Here is a 21,256-nt window from a genome sequence, read left to right on the forward strand (position 1 = left end):
TCTTTTACTAAACTTTCTTATTGTTTGCTGGTTACAACAAACGTAAAGCCCTTTAAATAAGCCAAAGCAACAACCAAGTTCGCCATATCGGTCGGTTCCGAGTTGACTCGCCCGAGTCATAACCGGAACGGCAGCTATCAGTACGATACCAACATCTGAATCACTCATTTGATCAGGATTGGAGTTAACTCGGGTTGACTCGGTCGATATCGACCGAGTCAACTCAGATCGCTGAGTTTGGCCGAGTCAAATCGTGAGTCAAATAACCAAAGTCCCTGACGGCAGACAAATCAATCACAAGCAAAGTCCAAAAGCAATCGATCAGCATAGATATAAATAGGGCTGAGAGTTTAGCTTCGAGTTTCAACAAATTCTCCCTCCCTAACTGCTAAAGAAGCGAGTATTCTAAACAAATATTTCATCACCTAGACTTCAGAGAAAGCCAACTCTGGCTGGTAATCAAGTTTTCTCATCAATCTCTACTGATAGATCCAAGAACCTTTTGTACTTGAGGCCATTTTGCAAAAAATTTTCTGGTTGTCGGATCCGTCTTACAAGTGCTGCTACTCGGGTCGGATTTGCGGTGAATCAACTTCAAAAGCATTGCAATGGTGAACACCCACAAATAGAGTGGGAAAGTGGGTTTTGAGGAGGATAGTAAATGGATGGAAAAGTAGAGTTAGGGATGCAGGAAAAAAAGAGATGTGGATCAATTGGAGAAGATGAGAACCTTTTTTCGGATGGAAAGGAAGACGATAATATTTTTATGTGGGGATTGGTTTTAGGCTTAATTACAAAGTACCCCCTGTAATTATGAATCAGTTGCAAATGTCCCCCTATATTTACAAAAAAATTTGCTTTTAATACTATAAATTAATAATTAGAGTAGCATCACTTTCTTTAAATACTTACCTAGTATTTATGTTAACATAGGTTTTTTCAAATTTAATTTGATAGTTGTACTGGTTATAGTATTTTTTTTTAGTAATTTTTCTAATTTTTTTTTAAAAGCTTTATACGCTCTAACTTGCGTATCACCCGATATTTAACCGATATATCGCGACGGATGTGGAACAACCGCAACCACGACCCGTGACGGCAAACCATGGCAACAACTAAAACCGATACGCAGTTGAACACCCAAACCAGCCAATCAGAATATATCCTAAATAAATCCTATTCTGGCTTAAAATATCAAAACGCATATCGACTCAGAAGCCTCCTAAACAGGAAAACAGATATTGTAGGAAATTGGAAAATAGAAAATAGACATGGTTTAACTACAATTCTCCAACCAAAATTGGTGCTCCACACTTCTTTAGGGAGAGTTTGTAAAATCATCCAGACTAACAATCCACCCTTCCAATCCTAATGGTTTCTTTAGCCGTTGGCCATATTCTTGTGCAGTCTGTTTGTCTCTTCTTTCCATTGCATTCAAGTGGCTTCAGTTAACAATGTTTTGTTGCCAAATGCAGACATAAAGGTTTTGCAAGATTACCAATGATCACTTACTGTCATTTTGGGCCGGACGGATGTTAGCAGTTGGTATCACTGGTTACATATAGAGCTAGCGAGCTATTTTTTTTTTTTTTTTTTTTTTGCTGACGGAGTGGGTCTATTGTTGATTACTTTTCTTCCCATGGTGCAGGCCCGCTGTTAGCAGCATGCATCAATGGTTAAATTGAACGCTATTGTTTATCGCTAGTGCCTATTGATAATATTATCAGTCCTGATGCATGGCATAGGTACAAAATTTAAATTTAAATTCTATATTTTGCAAACATAGCATTTATTTAGACCCAGAAAAGTATGAAAATAATGTGATCCCTAATGCATGACATAAGTACAACATTTGAATTTAATTTTAAAATTTGCAACCATAGCATACATTTACACCCAGGAAAGTTTGAAAATGACACATACTGTGATTCTGATCATTGCTAATGACTATTTTTTATTATTATCATATCTCTTTGCCCCTATCTTTGAGATATTTCACCTGCTAATTTGTAGATACTCAATTATTTGAGGACCCATTCGCAGTTGCAATAGCTTATCAAGAAGCACTTCAACAGTAAAGCATTTTATCAATGTATTTCTTAAGTGTTTGATCGTATTGTTTGGATAGATACTTGCATAAGTACCTTTTTTCTAGTTGATAATACATAAGTTTGAATTTCTAAAACATATTTATCTCTCCATTTAGTTAAAATTTTATAATAAAATTGTTAAAGTTATTTTTTATTTTTTTAAACATAAAAATTGTTCTAAAAGCACCAATTTTGAATTTATACCAAAAATACTTTAATGGCCAAAATTTTGCTCCTGAATCGTGGGAATGATGCTCACTAAACACGTAAAAGTGTATTTAAAAGATAAAAGTACTTTTTTAGCAAAAGAACTGCAATCCCAAACAAGACCTATAATCTCAAGTGATATAAATAAATTAGAGGGAGTGTTATATTTGTTTGGAGCTTCAACTTAAGGTTATAGAGGTGTGTTACCTAACTATTATTCTTGCACCTACTAATGTATTTGCTGTCATAAAGTTTTATCTTTTTTTGTTTTTAAATTCGTATTAGGTTGAAACTTCAGCATATAAACTCTGCAGAATGTCACATCCATCTTAACTAGTAATTTCGTATTCGTACGTTTTTGTATCTTCAAGTCAATCATCTCTCTCACGAAAAGTAAGTTGTTTTAATTGAGAATTCTTCTGCATTCTCCAACACTAACCTTTGCAAAATTAATCCCAACAAGCTCACTATATTAGGATTTTATTACATTGTGATACCAAACATAAAAGTTCAAAATTGATTGCATGATAGATCATAAATCAATGTTGGAGAAAATTCATGGAATGTATGCAAAAAAGTGTAATTTGTATATTTGGGTCTTAATTATGTCCACATTCTTATGGCCTAATTCTTGTATGTACTTGAATACGTTTACAGCCTTTAGTAGTTCTCCAAAATAGCTGTTTTGTGGAATCAATCTCCATTGTGTGTGTGTGTGTGTTTTTTTTTTTAAGTTAGATAACAAAAAATAAAAAAATTGGTTTAAATAAGAAAAGTTGAATTAAACATTCAGCTTCATATATAGAAAGTTAACTGCCAATTTTCTCTCCTTAACTTTTTTACTCCTTTATATGAAAAATTGATCAATCTTCTACTAATGTTTATCCAGAGCTGGCCTGAACTAAAACTTTCCATATGCTTTCTGCAGACTGCCTTTTAATTTAAAAAAAAAAAAAAAAAAAAAAGACCCTCCTAACATGCATGGTTAATGGTTTCCCCCCACACCCCCCCCCCCCCCTCCTCCTCGCTAGTTATATTAGAAGCAGGATTTCCTTTTTCTATAACTGCACAAGCTAAGTTTTGCTACTGTTCTAGAAGACTAGGAACTTATGCGTGTATCGTATTCGTCCCATCCGTTTGCTCTCTCTTGTTAATTCTAGAAGACATTGACGTGAAACAAAAGTAGCACTTAGTATAGTTAGTAATCACGCACTTCTCTTTTATATTAGGTTTCACACTATAAATACAAACATTGACATTTATTGACCCCCAAATAAATGCAAATAAAGTTATTTATTTACACAAACCCTTTTTTTTGCATGCATATCCACCAACTTTTCCCCTAGATTCTTTTCTGAGAGGACATACAATAAATATATCTGCAAATAACTGAAACACATTTTTCTTTCTTTATTAAAATGTTCTAGATATCATCTTGGTCTAGAAGCATTTGATCCAGCCATTGTCCTGACCTCTTGTTCTTTCCCTTCTTTTCCCCCAGTTGACTAATACGCGGCTTAAATTATACCTATCCGTCGTCTAGACATGCATATTTATTAAATCCTCCCGAACAAGCAAATCATCATTTGTGTCCACCAAGCATTTTATCCTTCTCCTTTCTTATTACACTACTCTCCAATTCTCAACCAAAATGGATGATGATACCAAGAACAAAACTCCTCATCTCCAAGATGATCACCATCAGCTAGCTGCGGCAGAAACAGAAGAAGCAGATGAAGCCCTTTCCCTTAGCGGGCTTATCTTAAACTCGGATGAAATCGAGGTCCAAGATCGAAGAAGATCATCCTTTTCTGATCCATCAGAGCTTTTCGAGTTCTTGAGCGACAAAAACTCCCAGATGTCGCATGCAGAAGACATCATTTTCTGCGGTAAGCTTATGCCATACCAAGAAAACCCCTCTCGTCTGCCCAATGTTCACAATTTCCACAAGCATCATCAACTCACAAGACATGAGAAACAACAAAGCTTCCATCGTAGAAGATCCGAGTCGTTAAGTGACCTAAAAACCAGCCTGTCCAACAGTGCTAGAAGAAACCAGCATCAGTTCATGAGGACTCGCCGGTCTTTAGACTACCGAAAGTTGTATGGAAACAAGTACAACTCCCCCTCGGCAGCGGGCGCTTTCGCCAGGGCTCAAAAATTAGACATTGAGCGGAGCTCGTCGACGAGAAGTTCGAACAAAGGTTTTAATGCAACTGGGATGAAAGAAAAGACTGCAAGACCAAGGTGGTACATGATGTTTGGGCCTGTGAAGTTTCCACCGGAGATGGCTTATCAAGATATAAAGAGCCGGCAAGTGCGGCAGAGTCCCGGAAGTTTGTTTACGTCATTGGAGTCCCGCGAGAAGGCCATTGTCAACCGGCCGCAAGATCGGAGATGGTCCGGCTCTTGGGATTTGCTTAGGGTATTAAGCTGTAAGGGCCATGCAAGTGTAGCTGTAACGGCGTCGTTTGGCTGCCTGCAGGAGCAGCACAGTATTTGAATATGTTCTACTTTCATTGATTCTCACTTCGCATCCTTAACATTCAATTTGACGGTTTACAATCTAAAGTTATCAATTATTTGCCATGTTGCATGTCAAAAGTTTACTTTAAACCATTTCTACCCAAAAATTAACATTTTATTTCAAATTACCATGACGTAGTGAACTATTAAAGAGTGTAGTGCACATTATGCCCCTATCGACTAGTCCATCTTTATTTCATATTGCTTAGGAATCCCAAGGAAGTCAGTGAATTCGTGCGTCTTGTCTACTTTAATTTCTTCAACTATGATTTTATTGGTTGATTTGGAATATTTTGATAGCTTTGTATGGTACAAGTGTCTAAAATAAAAGTTAGCGTATGAATGAACATATCCATATTAATAATACAACTAGTGGTTAATGCACATTCTACGTGTTTACATTTCAAATAATTTCTAGCTTGCAAAACTTACCATCTTCTCTATATGGTAATGAACACGAGAATATAAAATTGATCAAATCAAAGACACCCTCTTTTATTAATTTGCCATAGGATTTTCTTTTTCTTATTATTGTTGGACTAGTATCCATTTCCATATATATTCTTTGCTTTATTAGACTTTAAGTTCAAAAATATTGTTGATGACAATATTAACAACAAAAATAAAATCAGCCAGATTTTGTAAACATAGTATTAAGCTAGTTATTTGTTAAAGAGTAGGTTTTTATTCTTTAAATTTACGTACATTAGTAGAAGGGGGTGGGAAAGAAAGGGAGAGTTGGGTTGGATTGTAAGTAAGAGATTTTGAGTTCAAGTCTTCTCACTTACCAAAAAAAAAAAATGGTAGATTATGAGAGGGATAGTGCTATCATTTTTGAGTTGGTCAAAGTAGTCAAGTATTGAATACTTGATCAAAACTATTGGAAAGGACTAATATGCCTTATTTCTAATTTTACTTAGGTTCTTTTACAAAGAAATAGCTGCTTTGTCGCAATTTGATAGAATTTGATCCTAGCACCAACCATGGAACATGAAAACGGTAGCTCCGTTTCATTGGATTTAGTAGGCACCAATCAGAATGCTACTGGTGTAATGTCCAAATACTTGTTCTCACTTGCATAACAAAAAAGCAATAAAATGTAGAACATTAGAAACCAGATCTGTGCATTACAAGATTTAGGACTATTTTATTACAAGAGTTCATGCTTCGTTTTCAAAAAAACAAGAAAAATCTAAATCAATTAAACAATCCCTTTGGAAATTGACTACAAGTGAAGATCCACTGTCCAAAAGCTCTTGAAAAACCAAATCCTGTCTCACATTCTCGGAACTAAATAATTAAAGAAAGGACCATAATGATGCAGTTAATTCTTCAAGTCCAACACCATTATTTTTTCCATACTTTCTTGAAAGATCATAGAGCACATTATGAAACAAAATTGGTAGGATTTAAGGGTCTTAGCTGGGAACCTAGGACCCATTCTGGAAGATTCTGCATATGGTCTGCATGAGATTCTCAAAGCACAAATGAGATGATCCACCTTCCTGCACAGCTGCCCTGCTTTTCCCACTGATTTCTTGAACCCTTTTCCTTACTTCATTCTCACCATCCATGAGTTGCCTTACTCTTTTCCCAATTTGCTCTGCTTTCACCAATTGATGCTGCATTGCTTCATTGTAATCCAAGCTAATCTCCACAGCTATTCCCAACTCTTTGACCAATTGGAATGCATTCAACTCTTGCTCTGCAGCCAAAGGCCATGTCGCAATTGGCACACCACACCATATACTCTCCAATATAGAATTCCACCCACAATGTGACACAAATCCTCCCACAGCAAAGTGTGACAATACAGCCAATTGTGGCACCCAACCAACAACTTTTCCAATCGAAGCCGTTCGATCCAAAAACCCTTCAGGCAGCACAAGCTCCACATTCTCATACTCAGTAGGAAATCCTCCTTTCTCTTTTGGGGGTTGCCTCAGAACCCAAAGGAACCTTTGGCCGCTTTGCTCCAACCCATTGGCTATTTCCTTCACTTGATCCAATTGGAAGCTTCCTAAACTTCCAAAGCTCAGAAGAACCACTGATTTGGCTGGCTGATTATCCAGCCATTCCATTATTTCTGATCGGTTTTTAATTTTTGATTCGAACCTGTTCAGAATTGGTCCGATGGGATAGATTTGTGGAACCCCCGACTTTCCATAAGCTGAACCTTTCAAGAAAGATTTGAGAGCATAATCTTCAAGCGCGGCGAATGTGTTCACTATGATGCCCTTGGCCCTTCTGTACTGTTGTGCCCACTTGTGCATCCTAATTGACCATTGTAGCTTGTCAGTTATGATAATAGGCAGGACGCTGACAGGAATTGGTTGAAGAAAACAAGGTGCAATCAATTCTTTACTTGTTTTGAACAATTCAATTGTATCTTGGTTATGATCATCTTGGAGGGATTGGACATAGAGCATAAGACCAATAAAAGCAGCACCAGAAGTGCAAAAAATATAGCTAGGAACCTGAAATTCATCAGCTACATCAATCATGGTTGTGGTCATCACATCAAGTAAGAATCCACAAAGACCTTTGATTTTAGAGACGTATTCTCTGACATGAAGTTTCTGAAATTCTAGTAGCTGATTTACGAACAGCCCTCTATGGGATGTCCAGCTATCTGTGTTTTCTGGTTGGGGGAGATGGTGGAAATGGAGGCGTTCGACATTGCAGCCGTCGATGAAGGTTTGGATTTTGTTGGTGCCTTGGGGATCAATAGGCACCTTAATGACCAGAAGTGAAATTGAGAGTTGATTGTTTTTCTCAAGTATCAGTTTGGCCAATTGTATAGATTGTGTCAAATGGCCAATTAAAGGTGCAACAGTGGCCACCAGCACAGGTTTGTCCATTGGACACTAAAAAGAAGAGGCTAAATGCAGCTTTCCGGATCACTTGGGATCCTCGGTGACATGTTTTTCTATGCCAATTCAATGTCACCTATAGTATTGCGCCAAGTGTCCCGTTATTATTTACACTTTAATTTTTTAATAATACAACTTGGTTTGGTTTAACACAAGTGTAAATAATAACAGGACACTTGGCACAATATTATAAGTGGCATTGGATTGGTATAGAAAACATGTCACCGAGGATCCCAAGTGCTTTCCGGATACACTCAACAAAGGTTTGAGCAATATTCCTTCCCATCCCATCCCGTTTATATGGAAACTGCTCATGTCTAATGTGGTTTTGTGCTAGACATGGCCACAGTTTCAAAACCACCGGTTACGGACGGTTTTGATTTTTGTTGAAAGATGGAACTTGAATCGGTCCTTATATGGACCGTCACGGTTCTTAAACCTCCAATTTCGGTATGATTTGATTTCGATTTCTTTCGATTATGGTTCTAATTCTTCTAGTCATACTTAAACACTTGCTGTTAAAATTTTGATTCTAAGAAAATATGGCAATAAATGTAGAAAAAAAATAAGAACTTTATTGTATTATCATGTGCAAGGTCAAAGAAAAAATGATGAGATTTTTATATAAAAAAATACCTCATTGTTAATTAGATTGGATTGTCTTGAAAATAAATTAGTCATGGGTTTAAACTTACTAATGAGATGGGAACAAATTATTGGACTAAGATTGGGACCGGTGGTGTTAGGTGTTGACTATTGATATTGAATTCTAAACTGACCAAATAAGTAAATATTTTTTTAGATAGTTTGAACGGCACTTAAACCACTGGTTTTGGTTCCGATTCAAACTTTTGGGAAACTTAAATCGGAAAATTTAGTCATGATTATGGTTTCAGTTCTCAAAATTTGGATCTAATACCAATTCAATAAAATGCCGATTCGGTTCCCATTTAAATCTAGATTGTGACAACCCCTATTTTGTGCTTCCTCAATGAGAAAAAAAGAGAAAGATTAGAGGAATCTACTATTGCAACATATGTTTCAACACAAAGGAATATTCTAACAAATATATACATGGCATGTCTAACTAATTGTCAATATGTTGTGGATGAATTGGTAATAACTTGGCTCTTGTGTTGAATGCATTTTGCTTTGAATATCGCTACCAGTTAAAGGACCATCGTTGCGTAGCGCTCTCTACCTCTTATTTTCTTCAATTTCTCTCTACTACTTCATCTTTTCAAAAGCCTTTTCTTAGAGATGGAGATCACTCCCATGGATCTCATTTTCTTTTCTTTTTTTTTCTAATAAAGTCTCTTCTATGTTTTCTTAGCCAGCGTTTTCTGTTTCTCCTAAGGATTCTTAGTGAGAATTTTCTATTCTTCTTGAGATTCCTATGGAGATTTTTGTGTTTTTTGTTGTTGTTAGATCTGAATTTATTTCAGATTTGGATGTTAGATCTGAAATTTTTTTTGGATCTTGGACATATTTTGACGGGCTTTATCCTCACTACTAGAGTTTAAAACTATCGATTAATAGATTTGGCGATTACAACATTTACAGAAGGGAGCTGTAACGATTTATCTGTTAAAAGAAAACTTGAAATTTCTTGTATTTTTCAAATTTATTCATAATTTTTGAAATCTGTTATGTCTATTAAATTGCAGATCTATACTTTCTAATGCATGTTTAATCTGCCTTTAGAATAGTGATGTAGATCAAATTATGTTAGACGATTTTCAATAATTTATTAATAAATTTTCTTTTTATCAAAAAAGGATCATCGATAGGTGATTTATAAGAATTATGGTAAGTCGTCTAGTGACATATCTTGAACTTAGTAAATATCACCTACTCCTAAACTTTTGTCAAACAAATAATAAAAGTTAAAGACCAAATTAACTTCAGGAAAAAAAGGTGAAGGACTATATATGTTGGCCATTTCTCCAATAAAAAATGTCTATCTAACTAATCAATCAATTGGAGTGAATACGTAATGCAGGAACTAATCAGTGTTCATTGCGGTCAACCAAATCTTACGCAAATCACAATCAATATTTGGCATTGGAAGGTGTGGCCAAGATTATCTTTGCTCGTCTTAACTTCAGGTTCTCTCCCGCCTTGGGTCAAGGACGCCGGCTTACTCCTCTCCACAGACAGCGGTAGACAATTTGGAAAAGATCACTCTCTTTCGTGGGAATTGTAAGTTGAATTTGATTACTTCCTCACTTCCTCATTTACAGTTGAAATTTAGAGTGTTTGCCATATAAATCTCCAAACACTCCTTGCTTGCGTAATTGATTACCCAAATGCTGAAAAGTAAAACCAACGTCAGGAACTACTTAATTTAGCCTGCAAAATTACTATTGTTGCACTTTGTCTAAGTGATGTTGATCATTGAAAAATGTGTAAAGAGAATATTTTTCAAAAAAATCCCTTAAAATTTGCAATCAAACGGGACCTTGTTAAATTGCTGTATTATCATAAATTCAAACTAAGTAAGCACTGATGTATATTTAAAGTTGGGATAATTTCACAAACCTCCCTTGAGGTTTTTAACAATTACAAAGAGCTCCCTTCAGATATTAAAAATTACATATACCTCCCCCTACTTTTACTGTTTAGTGACAATATAGGTTCAACAAGATAGATTTCCTTACAAAAATCCTAAATTGCCGTTTTGTACAAAACTAAGAAAGAATAATATAGTATACTCAATTATTTTCTTCATACTTAGCATAAATCAACAAGCCCAATCCCTAACAACCATTCACGTATAAATTCTAAAATCAAGTAGTTGTCCAAAAAATCCCAAATTGTATGTACAATATCAATATTTGCCATGTAAAAAAAACACATACACACATAAAAACTCCATTGACAATTAATTTTATACCCCAAAATTAAATATCAATGCTCCAATACCTTTTCAATATAAGCTAATCAGACCTATAATCGCCACTACAACCCTAATATAGTTTTAAAAATATTAATATCTCAAAAGTAGAGAATAAATTCTACCTCCACAATAAAATCATAATAAAAAAAGTTCTAATCCAATGAAAGAAATTCTTATGTAATTATTGATATTATATAAAAGTTTTTCTTGACAACAAACAAAATATTATAAATTCCACATCTTTAATTCTTCTTCCTATTTATATCATCAATTTCATTATTTATTTATCTATCACTGCGAGTTTCTTTATTTTCTTCTAATTCAACACATAATCCACTCTCTTTGTTAATTTTGCAACTTCAATTTGCTAATATCCACAAATTTGAAGATAATAAAAAGAGGTAGAAAAAAGAGGAGCGAAAATAGACAGGAGATAGAAAAGAATATATGTTTTTGGGTTTTGTAAATTTATTGCCTTAAATTTAAAATTGTCTATCAAGTGGAGGGAATTATAGGTATTTTACTATGCCAAGAGAGGTAAGTGAAATTTTTTAAACCTAAGGAGGACTGGGTGGAATTATCAAAAACCTCAAGGGAGGTTTCTGTAATTATCCCTTTAAATTTCAAAATTATGCACTATCAAATACTAGAAGGACCTGTGCACGTAACGCTCCAAAACAGTAAGTGCGAAACAGGGCCAAATTAATGGATGGTTGAGGATAGCCAACTTTGTTTTGCCTCTAAAACAATTCTCTGAACACGAGTAGCTCATAGTCTACACAATTTTTCTAAGTACAAAACTCAAGTAAAACAAGTAAGGATTTCATTTTCAAGATGTGCATCTTCGAAATTGAAAATACTAAAAGACTGATTCGATTACAATAATAAACAATCCTTAGACAAATAAGAGAGTTGGTACAGACCTTATTCTATTTCTTAAATATTTGACAGACCAAGGGCATTTGCACTTTCAATACGGCAACCATAGTTTATTGTAGGGTTAATTACATTTACCTCCCTTAAGATTTGACCAAATAATGAATCGATCCCTGAGATTTGACCAAATAACAAAAAGGTCCCTCAACCGTTAGTCTTTGCCGTTGACTGTTAGGGTTAATTATATTTACCCCCCCTGAGATTTGACCAAATAATGAATCGATCCCTAAAATTTGACCAAATAACAGATTCCTCCCCCACACTAACTTCTGTCACTTATATGTAATGGAAATAGCCAAAAGTCTGAATAACCCTTATTGATTTCCATCAAATTTTTGACCTATCGATTTTTGTGTTTTCAGAAAAAAATTTTGGTTAACAGATAAAATTTTGAATCCAACAAATTATTAATTTATTTAACAGATAAAATCAGAGTAAATTTTGAAAGACCTTGTAATGCAAAATTTGCCATACACGTATTTTGTAATTTGGTGAAATAGTATGACAAATTTTGGATTACATGGGGTAATACCCATTATCCCATAAAATACCAGTGCTTTACGACTTTTCTCAATTATATGAACAAAGTACCTATTTTTTCAAAAAATAATTTATTTAAAAGATAAAGTAAATTTAAAATTTCTAGCGAATAAGAGGGTTGAAAATGTAGTACACATTTTTTCTTTTCATAATGTACCAGCTCCTTATACTTTTCCTATATTATATAAATGAAGTACCAGATTTCTATTGACATTTTACTCTATTTATTAGTAACCCATTGTAAAACCAAACTAGCAGAAGGCTTTTCTACACAAAGCATTTTGTCATGGCCGATTAAGTAGTCAAAGGATATTTGAGAATCTGGTAATGGTCTCATTTTTTAAAATCATGTTCGTCTCATTTTTGTGGTGGATTGAGTGAACCTTTACATTGCTTCTATAAATTTTCTTTCATCGCTCAATTGTCGGTTTCCTTTTTTCACTCTACTTTTTTTTTTTCCATTCCTTTCTTTGCTTTTCACATTTTAATTTCTTTTTTGTTTTCTAAGCTTTTCTTCTTTCTTCATTTTCTTTCTTTTGTTCCTTTATGCGCATATTTTATCAAGTTTGATTTTTACATGCTTGGTTTTTTTCTTTTATACTGGTTAAAAACTGTTTTATGTAAGTAATAAACTCTTAGTTTAGTTCGTTATTATTGAAACCACCTTCGATTTTTTAACGGTAAGTTTTCTCTAACTACAAGTTTTACAAAGAGGGTAAATATGATATTTTATTACTTCTATTTAAGTGTCTTTGACGAGATTACTTAAAAAGGAGGTACATGTAATATTACCACATAGGGCTGCAAACGAATCGAGCCGCTCGCGAGCGGCTCGAGTCAAGCTCGAGTCGAGCTCGATATTAATCGAGCTCGAGCTCAGAATATTAAGCTCGTTAGCTCGCGAGCCGGCTCGCGAGCTTGAATATATATATATATTTTTTTATTTTTATTTTTATTTAATAATAAAATTACGTATATTATATATATATTTTTTATTTTTTTTTCATAGTGAAATTACGTATATATCCTTAATATTTTATTATTTATTCAGAAAAAAATATTATTTTATTTATTTTTTTAAAAAATAAAATATTTTTTTTTATTTTTTTCGAGCTCGAGCTTGGTAAAATTTAGTCGAGGCTCGGCTCGATTAGTTCAAAACTCGACTCGGCTCGACTCGTTTGCAGCCCTATTACCACACCACAGGGATTTAAAAATAGTTTGGTCAAACCACAAGGGAGATAGATGTAATTAATCCTTAAAAATTTGATGGAAATCAATAAGGGTTATTTAGATTTTTGACTATTTCCATTACATATAAGTGACAGAAGTTAGTGTGGGGGAGGAATCTGTTATTTGGTCAAATTTTAGGGATCGATTCGTTATTTGATCAAATCTCAAGGGGGTAAATGTAATTAACCCTAACAGTCAACGGCAAAGACTAACGGTTGAGGGACCTTTTTGTTATTTAATCAAATCTCAGGGATCGATTCATTATTTGATCAAACTTCAGGGGAGGTAAATGTAATTAACCCTTTATTGTATGTGGTCCATACCAGCCTACATCAACTTGCTTTAAAGATAAATATATCCTTTTTGCCCTTTTAGTTCAAGGGAACTCTAAAAGAGGCCACAAATTTACCAAACATGAATTCGAACTCAAACTCATTGAACTTTCGATATAAAAGTCGAACTCGAGTTCAACCTCAAATTCAGTTCTAGTTAAACTCGAACACTAACCTATTCGACCTTAAAAATATATATAAATAATTATTTTAATTTTTAAAAAATAAATAAATTAATCATTTCATTTTTTAATAAAAATAAAAATATTAGAGATATATATATATATATATATATATTTGAGTTAATTCACGAGTTAACGAGTTGAATTTTTCTATATTCAATTCGAATTCGATACTTCGATTTGATCGGCTTGAACATGACTCAAATTCGATATTGACCAAGTTCGAATCAAGTTTTGACCGACTCAGCTCGCGAGCATGATTCTTTTGCAATCTGAGTAAGAATCAACTAATTAATTTCTAATCATACCCAAAAAGAAACTAGTTAATCTCTCAGGTATAAGGAAACTAGTTAATCTCTAAGGTACAAGGAATACAACTACGCAAAAATATTTTCATCCTAAACAATAATTGTGATCACTGTTCTGGGATTAGGTTTATAATTTCGGTAAAAGTCAATTCAGACTGTCGAAAAAAAAAAAACAATAATTGTGATCACGCTTCCCATTGAGCATGAGAAGAAATGATGCCTTCGGATATGCCTCTAAAGTTCTATAAGGATGTTTTAATCGCTTCAATTGATTCTCGTCTAAAGTATTTGATAGACGAATTTCAGCACGCCTTCAGGCACTTTAAAATCAACTGTGGTGTTTAAATTTTGGCATTCGAAACCGCGCCTTCACCTCTCCATTTGTGGGATCCGCTGCAAATGGTCTGTACAAGATTCTCGAAGCACAGATGAGATGATCCATTTTCCTGCACAGCTGCCCTGCTTTTCTCACTAAACTCTTTGACCCTTTTCCTCATTTCATTCTTACCATCCATGAGGTCCCTTACTCCTTTCCCAATTTCCTCTGCTCTCACCAATTCTTGATGCTCCTTTGCCTCATTGTAATCCAAGCTAATCTCCACAGCTATTCCCAACTCTTTGACCAATTGGAATGCATTCAACTGTTGCTCTGCAGCCAAAGGCCATGTAGCAATTGGCACACCACACCATATACTCTCTAATATAGAATTCCACCCGCAATGTGACACAAATCCTCCCACAGCAGGGTGTGATAATACAGCCAATTGTGGCACCCAACCAACAACTTTTCCAATGGAAGCCGTTCGATCCAAAAACCCTTTGGGCAGCACAAGCTCAACATTCTCATACTCAGCAGGAAATCCTCCTTTCTCTGTTGGAGGCCGCCTCAGAACCCAAAGGAACCTGTGCCCGCTCTGCTCCAGCCCACTAGCAATCTCTTTCACTTGATCTAAATCAAAACTTCCCAAACTTCCAAAGCTGACAAGTACCACTGAATTCTGTGGCTGTTTATCCAGCCATTCACTTATTTGTGAATGGTTTTTTAAATTCATTTCGGACCTGTTTAGAATAGGCCCAACAGGATAAATTTGTGGTAGTCCTGACTTGCCATAAGCTGAATCTTTCAAGAAAGAATTGAGAGCATGATCTTCGAGCTCGGAAAATGTGTTCATGATCACGCCCTTTGGCTTTCTGTAATATTGGTACCTGCGCATCCTCACTGACCACTGTAGCTTATCAGTTGTGGCAGTTGGCAGCACGCTGATCGGAACGGGTTGAACAAAAGAAGGTACAATCAATTCTTCACTCGTTTTGAACAATTCAATAGTATCCTGATTATGATCATCCTGCAGGGATTGAACATGGAGCATAAGACCAAAATATGCAGCACCAGAAGTGCAAAAGATGTAGCTAGGAACCTGAAATTCCTCAGCTACATCAATCGAAGTTGCGGTGCCAAAGTCGAGTATGAAGCCAGAGAGACCTTCGATTTTCGAGGCAATTCCTCTGACATGAGGTTTCTGGAACTCTACTAGTTGATTCATGAACAACCCTCTATTTGATGACCAGTTATCGGTGTTTTCCGGCGTCGGAAGATGGTGGAAGTGGAGGCGTTCGACACTGCAGCCGCTTATGATGTTCTGGACTTTGATGGTGCCTTCAGGATCAATGGGCACCTTCATGACTAGAACTAGAACTGAGAGTTGATTGTTTTTCTCAAGCATGAGCTTGGCTAATTGGACGGATTGTGCCAAATGGCCCATTACCGGTGCAGCAATGAACACTAGCACAGATTTCTCCATTCTAGACTTGTAACAGAGCTGAATAATCATTAATCAAGAAAATTTTTGTGCAATTTTTAGTAACCGATACTCTGCATCATCTCAATTATATAGACTAGTGGCGAATAAAAAAATGGGCAAAATACACTTTATCTTTTTATGATTTAGTGCTTTTTCACACAAGCCGTTGGTAAGTTTGTTGAAACCAAAATTGGATGAGGACAATAAGAAAAATCTTACAAAACAACATAAAAATTTAACACAAAACCTAATTCAACCATGTAGTATAGGTAGTCAACGCTTGCTCAGTGGTGGGAATGAATATGTGGCCAAGGTTATTTTTGCTGTCGTAACGCCGAGCCTTGTCTCTTTCACAATTCTTTGGAATTGGAAGTAGTGTAAGACAATTTGAATTAGATCACCAACTTTTCATGGGAATTACAATTTTTTTATAGAAAAAAATCATTTCATTCAACAAATCTACGCTAATGGCAGAAAATACATTAAATAAATATGATATAATACATATAGATCTGAAATCAATAGATACCATAAATTTAAAAAATCAATACAAACAAAGATAATAATGATACTCCTGTATATCTTTCATATGCATGAATCACTGTAATCCAATATATCTGTGTATGTCTGGAGACAATCAGGTCTAATTTAAATTGGTTCAAATTCAAAGAGATATTTAAAATTGACAATAATGGAGAAATTGCAGATCTAAAAAACTAGATTCTAGATCTACAAAATCTCAAATTTCACAAAAAAAAAGATAAATATTCAAAAAACTCTCACAAGAAAAAATCTAAGAGAGAATAAAACTCTCCTTAGTATAATTTAGAAAGGAAGAAACTCTCACTAGAAAATCTTAGGAGAGAAAAATCTCTCACCGAAAAATCTTAAAAGAGAATTTATTTAAACAAGAGAAACTAAAAACTAAAGAGAGTGCTCCCTCCCATGGGAAAGATCAGATTTGGTCTTTCTCCTATGGAAGTAACGAGGAAGATTTTAATTTTTAGAAAGAAAGTGGAGTTAAAATTTTGGGTTAATTACATTTATCTCCCCTGAGGTTTGATCATATTACCAATGAATCCCTGTAATTTGTCCAAATAACGGTCTCACCCTTTGAATGGTCAAACATTTAACAAAAATCCCCTTAATGCCGAAAATGCCCTTTTTGAGACCATATTGCATTAAAAAAAGAACATATTTTTATTTATTAACCTTCAAGTAATCCAAAAAAATAGAAAAAAATTTTTGCTTATTATTTTATAAAACTCATATCTTTGCTTCCATAAATAGTTTTGAATCAATAATTATTTTAAATCTTAAAAATGAATATTAAAAATTAGATAAATTGAAAGAAAAATAAAAAAGAAGCAATTATTTTAAATCCTCAAATAAAAAAGAAACAATTAATCATAATTATCTATTAACTATAATTGCAATCTTCTATTAACAGATTATGGCAGGCATCATAGTACTTTGGCACATTTTACTAACAATTAGACTAAAGTGGGATGAGTTCAAAACTTTAGAAAACGAAGCGTTTCGGCCTATAATGTCACACGATGATTTTTCCCGCTAGCACTGAATCCTTGGGTATAGGCACTGTGCTGTATATTTTTGTCCTACTATCACTGTCGTTATCCCTGAAGAAAAAAAAACAGTACTACATACAAAAATTTTACTGTAATCAAAATGAACCAAATAGTTTCTGATCCTACCAAGGAAAAAAAAAAAAGAAAAAAAAAAGCAAAGCCTTTGGATATGCCTCTAAAATTCGATGAGGTTGCTCTCATCTCTTCAGTTGATTCCCACCTGAAGTATTTGACAGACCACATTTGGCACGCCTTCAAGCTCCTTGACATCAACCTTGGCGTTTACTCTTTGACTATACCACGCTTTCATCTCCCACCATGGGAGCCGCTGCAAATGGTCTTCACGAGATTCTCAAAGCACAAATGAGATGATCCACCATCCTGCACAGCTGCCCTGCTTTTCTCACTGATTTCTTTGACCCTTTTCCTCACTTCATTCTCACTGCCCAAGACTTCCCTCACACCTTTCTCAATTTGCTCTGCCCTCACCAGTTCTTGATGCTCCTTTGCTTCATTGTAATCCAGGCTAATCTCCACAGCTATTCCCAACTCTTTTACCAGGTGGAATGCATTCAACTGTTGCTCTGCAGCCAAAGGCCATGTAGCAATTGGCACGCCGCACCAAATACTCTCCAATATAGAATTCCACCCGCAATGTGACACAAATCCTCCCACAGCAGAGTGTGACAATACAGCCAATTGTGGCACCCAACCAACAACTTTTCCAATGGAAGCCGTTCGATCCAAGAACCCTTTGGGCAGCACAAGTTCAAGATTCTCATACTCCCTAGGAAACCCTCCTTTCTCTGCGGAGGGCCGCCTCAGAACCCAGAGGAACCTGTGTCCGCTCTGCTCCAACCCACTGGCAATCTCTTTCACTTGATCTAAATCAAAACTTCCCAAACTTCCAAAGCTGACAAGCACCACTGAATTCGGTGGCTGATTATCTAGCCATTCAATTATTTCTGAATGGCTTTTAATCTTTGTTTCAGACCTGTTTAGAACAGGCCCAATGGGATAAATTCGTGGAAGTCCTGTCTTGCCATAAGCTGAATCTTTCACGAAAGAATCGAGAGCAAAATCTTCCAGCTCGGAAAATGTGTTGATAATCAATCCCTTGGGCTTTCTCCAGTACTGGATTAACTTGTGCATCCTTGATGACCACAGCAGCTTATCAGTGATGACAGTTGGTAGGACAGTGATCGGAACCGGTTGAACAAAAGAAGGCAGTATCAATTCCTGACTTGTTTTGAGCAGTTCAAATGTATCTTGGTTATGCTCATCCTGGAGGGATTGGACATGTAGCATAAGCCCAAAAGAAGCAGCACTAGACGTGAAAAAGATGTAGCTAGGCACCCGAAATTCCTCAGCTACATCACTCAAAGTGGAGGTGGTTGCGTCAAGTATGAAGCCAGAGAGACCTTCGATTTTCGAGGCAATTTCTCTGACATGAGGTTTCTGGCACTCTACTAGCTGATTTATGAACAGCCCTTTATTTGATGACCAGTTATCGGTGTTTTCCGGCGTCGGAAGATGGTGGAAGCGGAGGCGTTCGACATTGCAGCCGCTTATGATGTTCTGGACTTTGATGGTGCCTTCAGCATCAACGGGCACCTTCATGACTAGAAACAAAACTGAGAGTTGATTGCTTTTCTCAAGCATGAGCTTGGCTAATTGGACGGATTGTGCCAAATGGCCCATATATGGTGCAGCATTGAACACTAGCACAGATTTCTCCATTACTAGACTTGTAAACAGGGCTGAATAATCAATAATCAAGAAAAATTATGTGCAATTTTTAGTAACTTTGCAGGAGTCTGCATCATCTCAATTATATAGACTAGTGGCAAATAAAAAAATGATTACACAAAAAGAAAAAGAGTAAAAGTAATTGCATTTTGTCACAAATTTTTTCTTTTTGATACGTTTGGTGTAACCAAGATTGAATGAGGACAATAACAAAAATCTTAAAGAACAACATAAAAAATTAATACCATACCTTCATGCAATTCTACTATTTAATATAGTCTATAGGCAGCCAAATGCTTGCCCACTAATTGCAATGAATATGGGGCCAGGATTATTTTTGCTGTCGTCGCTCCTAACCTTGTCTCTTTCGCAATTCTTTATCTCTAATAGAAAGTGAAAGACAATTTGAATACAAATAAAAGTGGTGCGGAATTGGTTATAATGAAATAAAACTAACAAAATCAAACAAGAAGTCCTCAAGAAAGTGAAATGGTATATTTTTTTTGTGCTATTGGGCGGTGTAATGGGCTGTTTGAGTCTTATCTGCAAGTGATGTGAGATTGAGACTTGAAATAATGAGAGTGGTAATTTGAGCGCCAACTGATTATATAAAATATGCTATCTTTTTCTTACTCTAAACACAACCTGTACAAAATTGTATGTATAAACATAAAGACATATCTAGGGATGAGGCATTAGGTTTTTAGGGGTCTCTTGTTTGGGGAGGGATGGATTAGATGGTTCGAGCGGAGAAAATATAAGTAAGAGATCTTGAAAATTATCTATCGGTATTTTTTCATTAATATTAAACCCTAACATTCTATTTTCTTATGAATTCCAGGATTATTTTTTTTAAAAAAAAAAGTTAAAACTTAAAAGACACAATTTAAGTCCCTCCTTTCTCTTCATTTTGTTCTTACCTACATTTTCTAAAGGCGAATGCCAGAATGAGAAAATGTTAGAAGAACTATTGTATTTTTTTGGCTTGTTTATAATCTGTTCTTATAACTTTCCATAAAAATAAAAAAAAAAAAGCCAATATTGAGTGCCTCTGAAATTTGATTAAGCTCCCTGCATAACCAAGGATAAGAAAGGATACTTATTTTCATCAATATTTTCAGTTAGTCACTACACTTTAATTAATTCCTTAGATCGAGAACGTGGGTTCATAAACCTAGACATAGTTTTTCCTCAAGAAGCACATGATGTGCCTCCCTGGCTTCCATGTATACACTAGCTAGTATTCTAACTTCAGAGAGATAAAGTCCACTCCTGATGATCAGGGCAATTAATTTTTTTCCACCCCAGGCAAATTAAAATATTACACCAGACATAGACGATTATGCAATGTCATATGCTCATCATCATATTAATTAATCACAGACTATTGTTTCAACACTAAAACTTTTGGATGCTTATGCAACCTGCAATGCATCATACAATGAATCTGTTGCACTAGGAAAATATATTGTTTCTTGGGAGTGCGTCCAATATACATTATAGTTATCATATTATGCTTGACTTTTTGAATGGATTCATCCCCCCTTTTTGTTTATACATCAGTGGAATCATCAGGAACAGTGATTAACAGCATCAAAACAAGATGAAGTAAGCTGTTCACATGATCGCGTATTAACTGGCTGTTTTCTTTAATCGAGATGAAGGAAATTATTGATGCTATTCTCTTTTATCCAACACTTCAAGAATCTTGTGCGAATTTGTACCTCAAAAAAAAAAAAAGAAAAAAGAACAACACATTTTTTTTAATTTTGAGAGTTAATTTTTCTCCTTAAAGGTTAAGAAAAAACTGTTTCAAAATTTATAGGTCTCTCTGCCCGGGTTGATACTTGATATATATCATGAACTTTAGGGACGATCAAGAAAGCCTGCTAGAAAACTGGCTTGCTAAAAAGAAACCAAATTAAGCATCAAGCCAAGTAGTCGCCAGAATCTGGTTTCCAATCATTCCCATTCCTATACAAGACAAACG

At 35.2% G+C, this 21,256-nt stretch overlaps 4 protein-coding genes across 4 annotated transcripts; 1 reads left to right on the forward strand and 3 right to left on the reverse strand.

Annotated features, from left to right (window-relative positions):
- The first annotated feature begins 3,948 nt into the window (after window positions 1-3,948).
- Window positions 3,949-4,800, forward strand: LOC140007355 (uncharacterized). The gene has a single exon (XM_072050094.1). It carries the CDS (start codon window positions 3,949-3,951, stop codon window positions 4,798-4,800), a length of 852 nt encoding a protein of 283 aa, XP_071906195.1.
- A 1,123-nt stretch (window positions 4,801-5,923) lies between these two features.
- On the reverse strand, window positions 5,924-7,747 carry LOC140007749 (UDP-glucose flavonoid 3-O-glucosyltransferase 6-like). Its single transcript, XM_072050936.1, has 2 exons — window positions 7,301-7,747; window positions 5,924-7,097 (listed from the first exon to the last, which is right to left on the reverse strand). The coding sequence occupies exons 1-2, from the start codon at window positions 7,309-7,311 to the stop codon at window positions 6,254-6,256; spliced, it is 855 nt and encodes a 284-aa protein (XP_071907037.1). The 5' UTR covers window positions 7,312-7,747; the 3' UTR covers window positions 5,924-6,253.
- A 6,348-nt stretch (window positions 7,748-14,095) lies between these two features.
- On the reverse strand, window positions 14,096-16,153 carry LOC113690273 (anthocyanidin 3-O-glucosyltransferase 2-like). Its single transcript, XM_072050937.1, has one exon. The coding sequence runs from the start codon at window positions 15,956-15,958 to the stop codon at window positions 14,468-14,470; it is 1,491 nt and encodes a 496-aa protein (XP_071907038.1). The 5' UTR covers window positions 15,959-16,153; the 3' UTR covers window positions 14,096-14,467.
- Window positions 16,154-17,593: 1,440 nt separating this feature from the next.
- LOC113690232 (anthocyanidin 3-O-glucosyltransferase 2-like) lies at window positions 17,594-19,663 on the reverse strand. Its single transcript, XM_072050938.1, has 2 exons — window positions 19,517-19,663; window positions 17,594-19,277 (listed from the first exon to the last, which is right to left on the reverse strand). Exon 2 carries the CDS (start codon window positions 19,255-19,257, stop codon window positions 17,824-17,826), a length of 1,434 nt encoding a protein of 477 aa, XP_071907039.1. The 5' UTR covers window positions 19,258-19,277; window positions 19,517-19,663; the 3' UTR covers window positions 17,594-17,823.
- Window positions 19,664-21,256: the final 1,593 nt, after the last annotated feature.

Source organism: Coffea arabica, chromosome 5c (genome assembly GCF_036785885.1).
Source record: "Coffea arabica cultivar ET-39 chromosome 5c, Coffea Arabica ET-39 HiFi, whole genome shotgun sequence".
Taxonomy (NCBI): domain Eukaryota; kingdom Viridiplantae; phylum Streptophyta; class Magnoliopsida; order Gentianales; family Rubiaceae; genus Coffea; species Coffea arabica.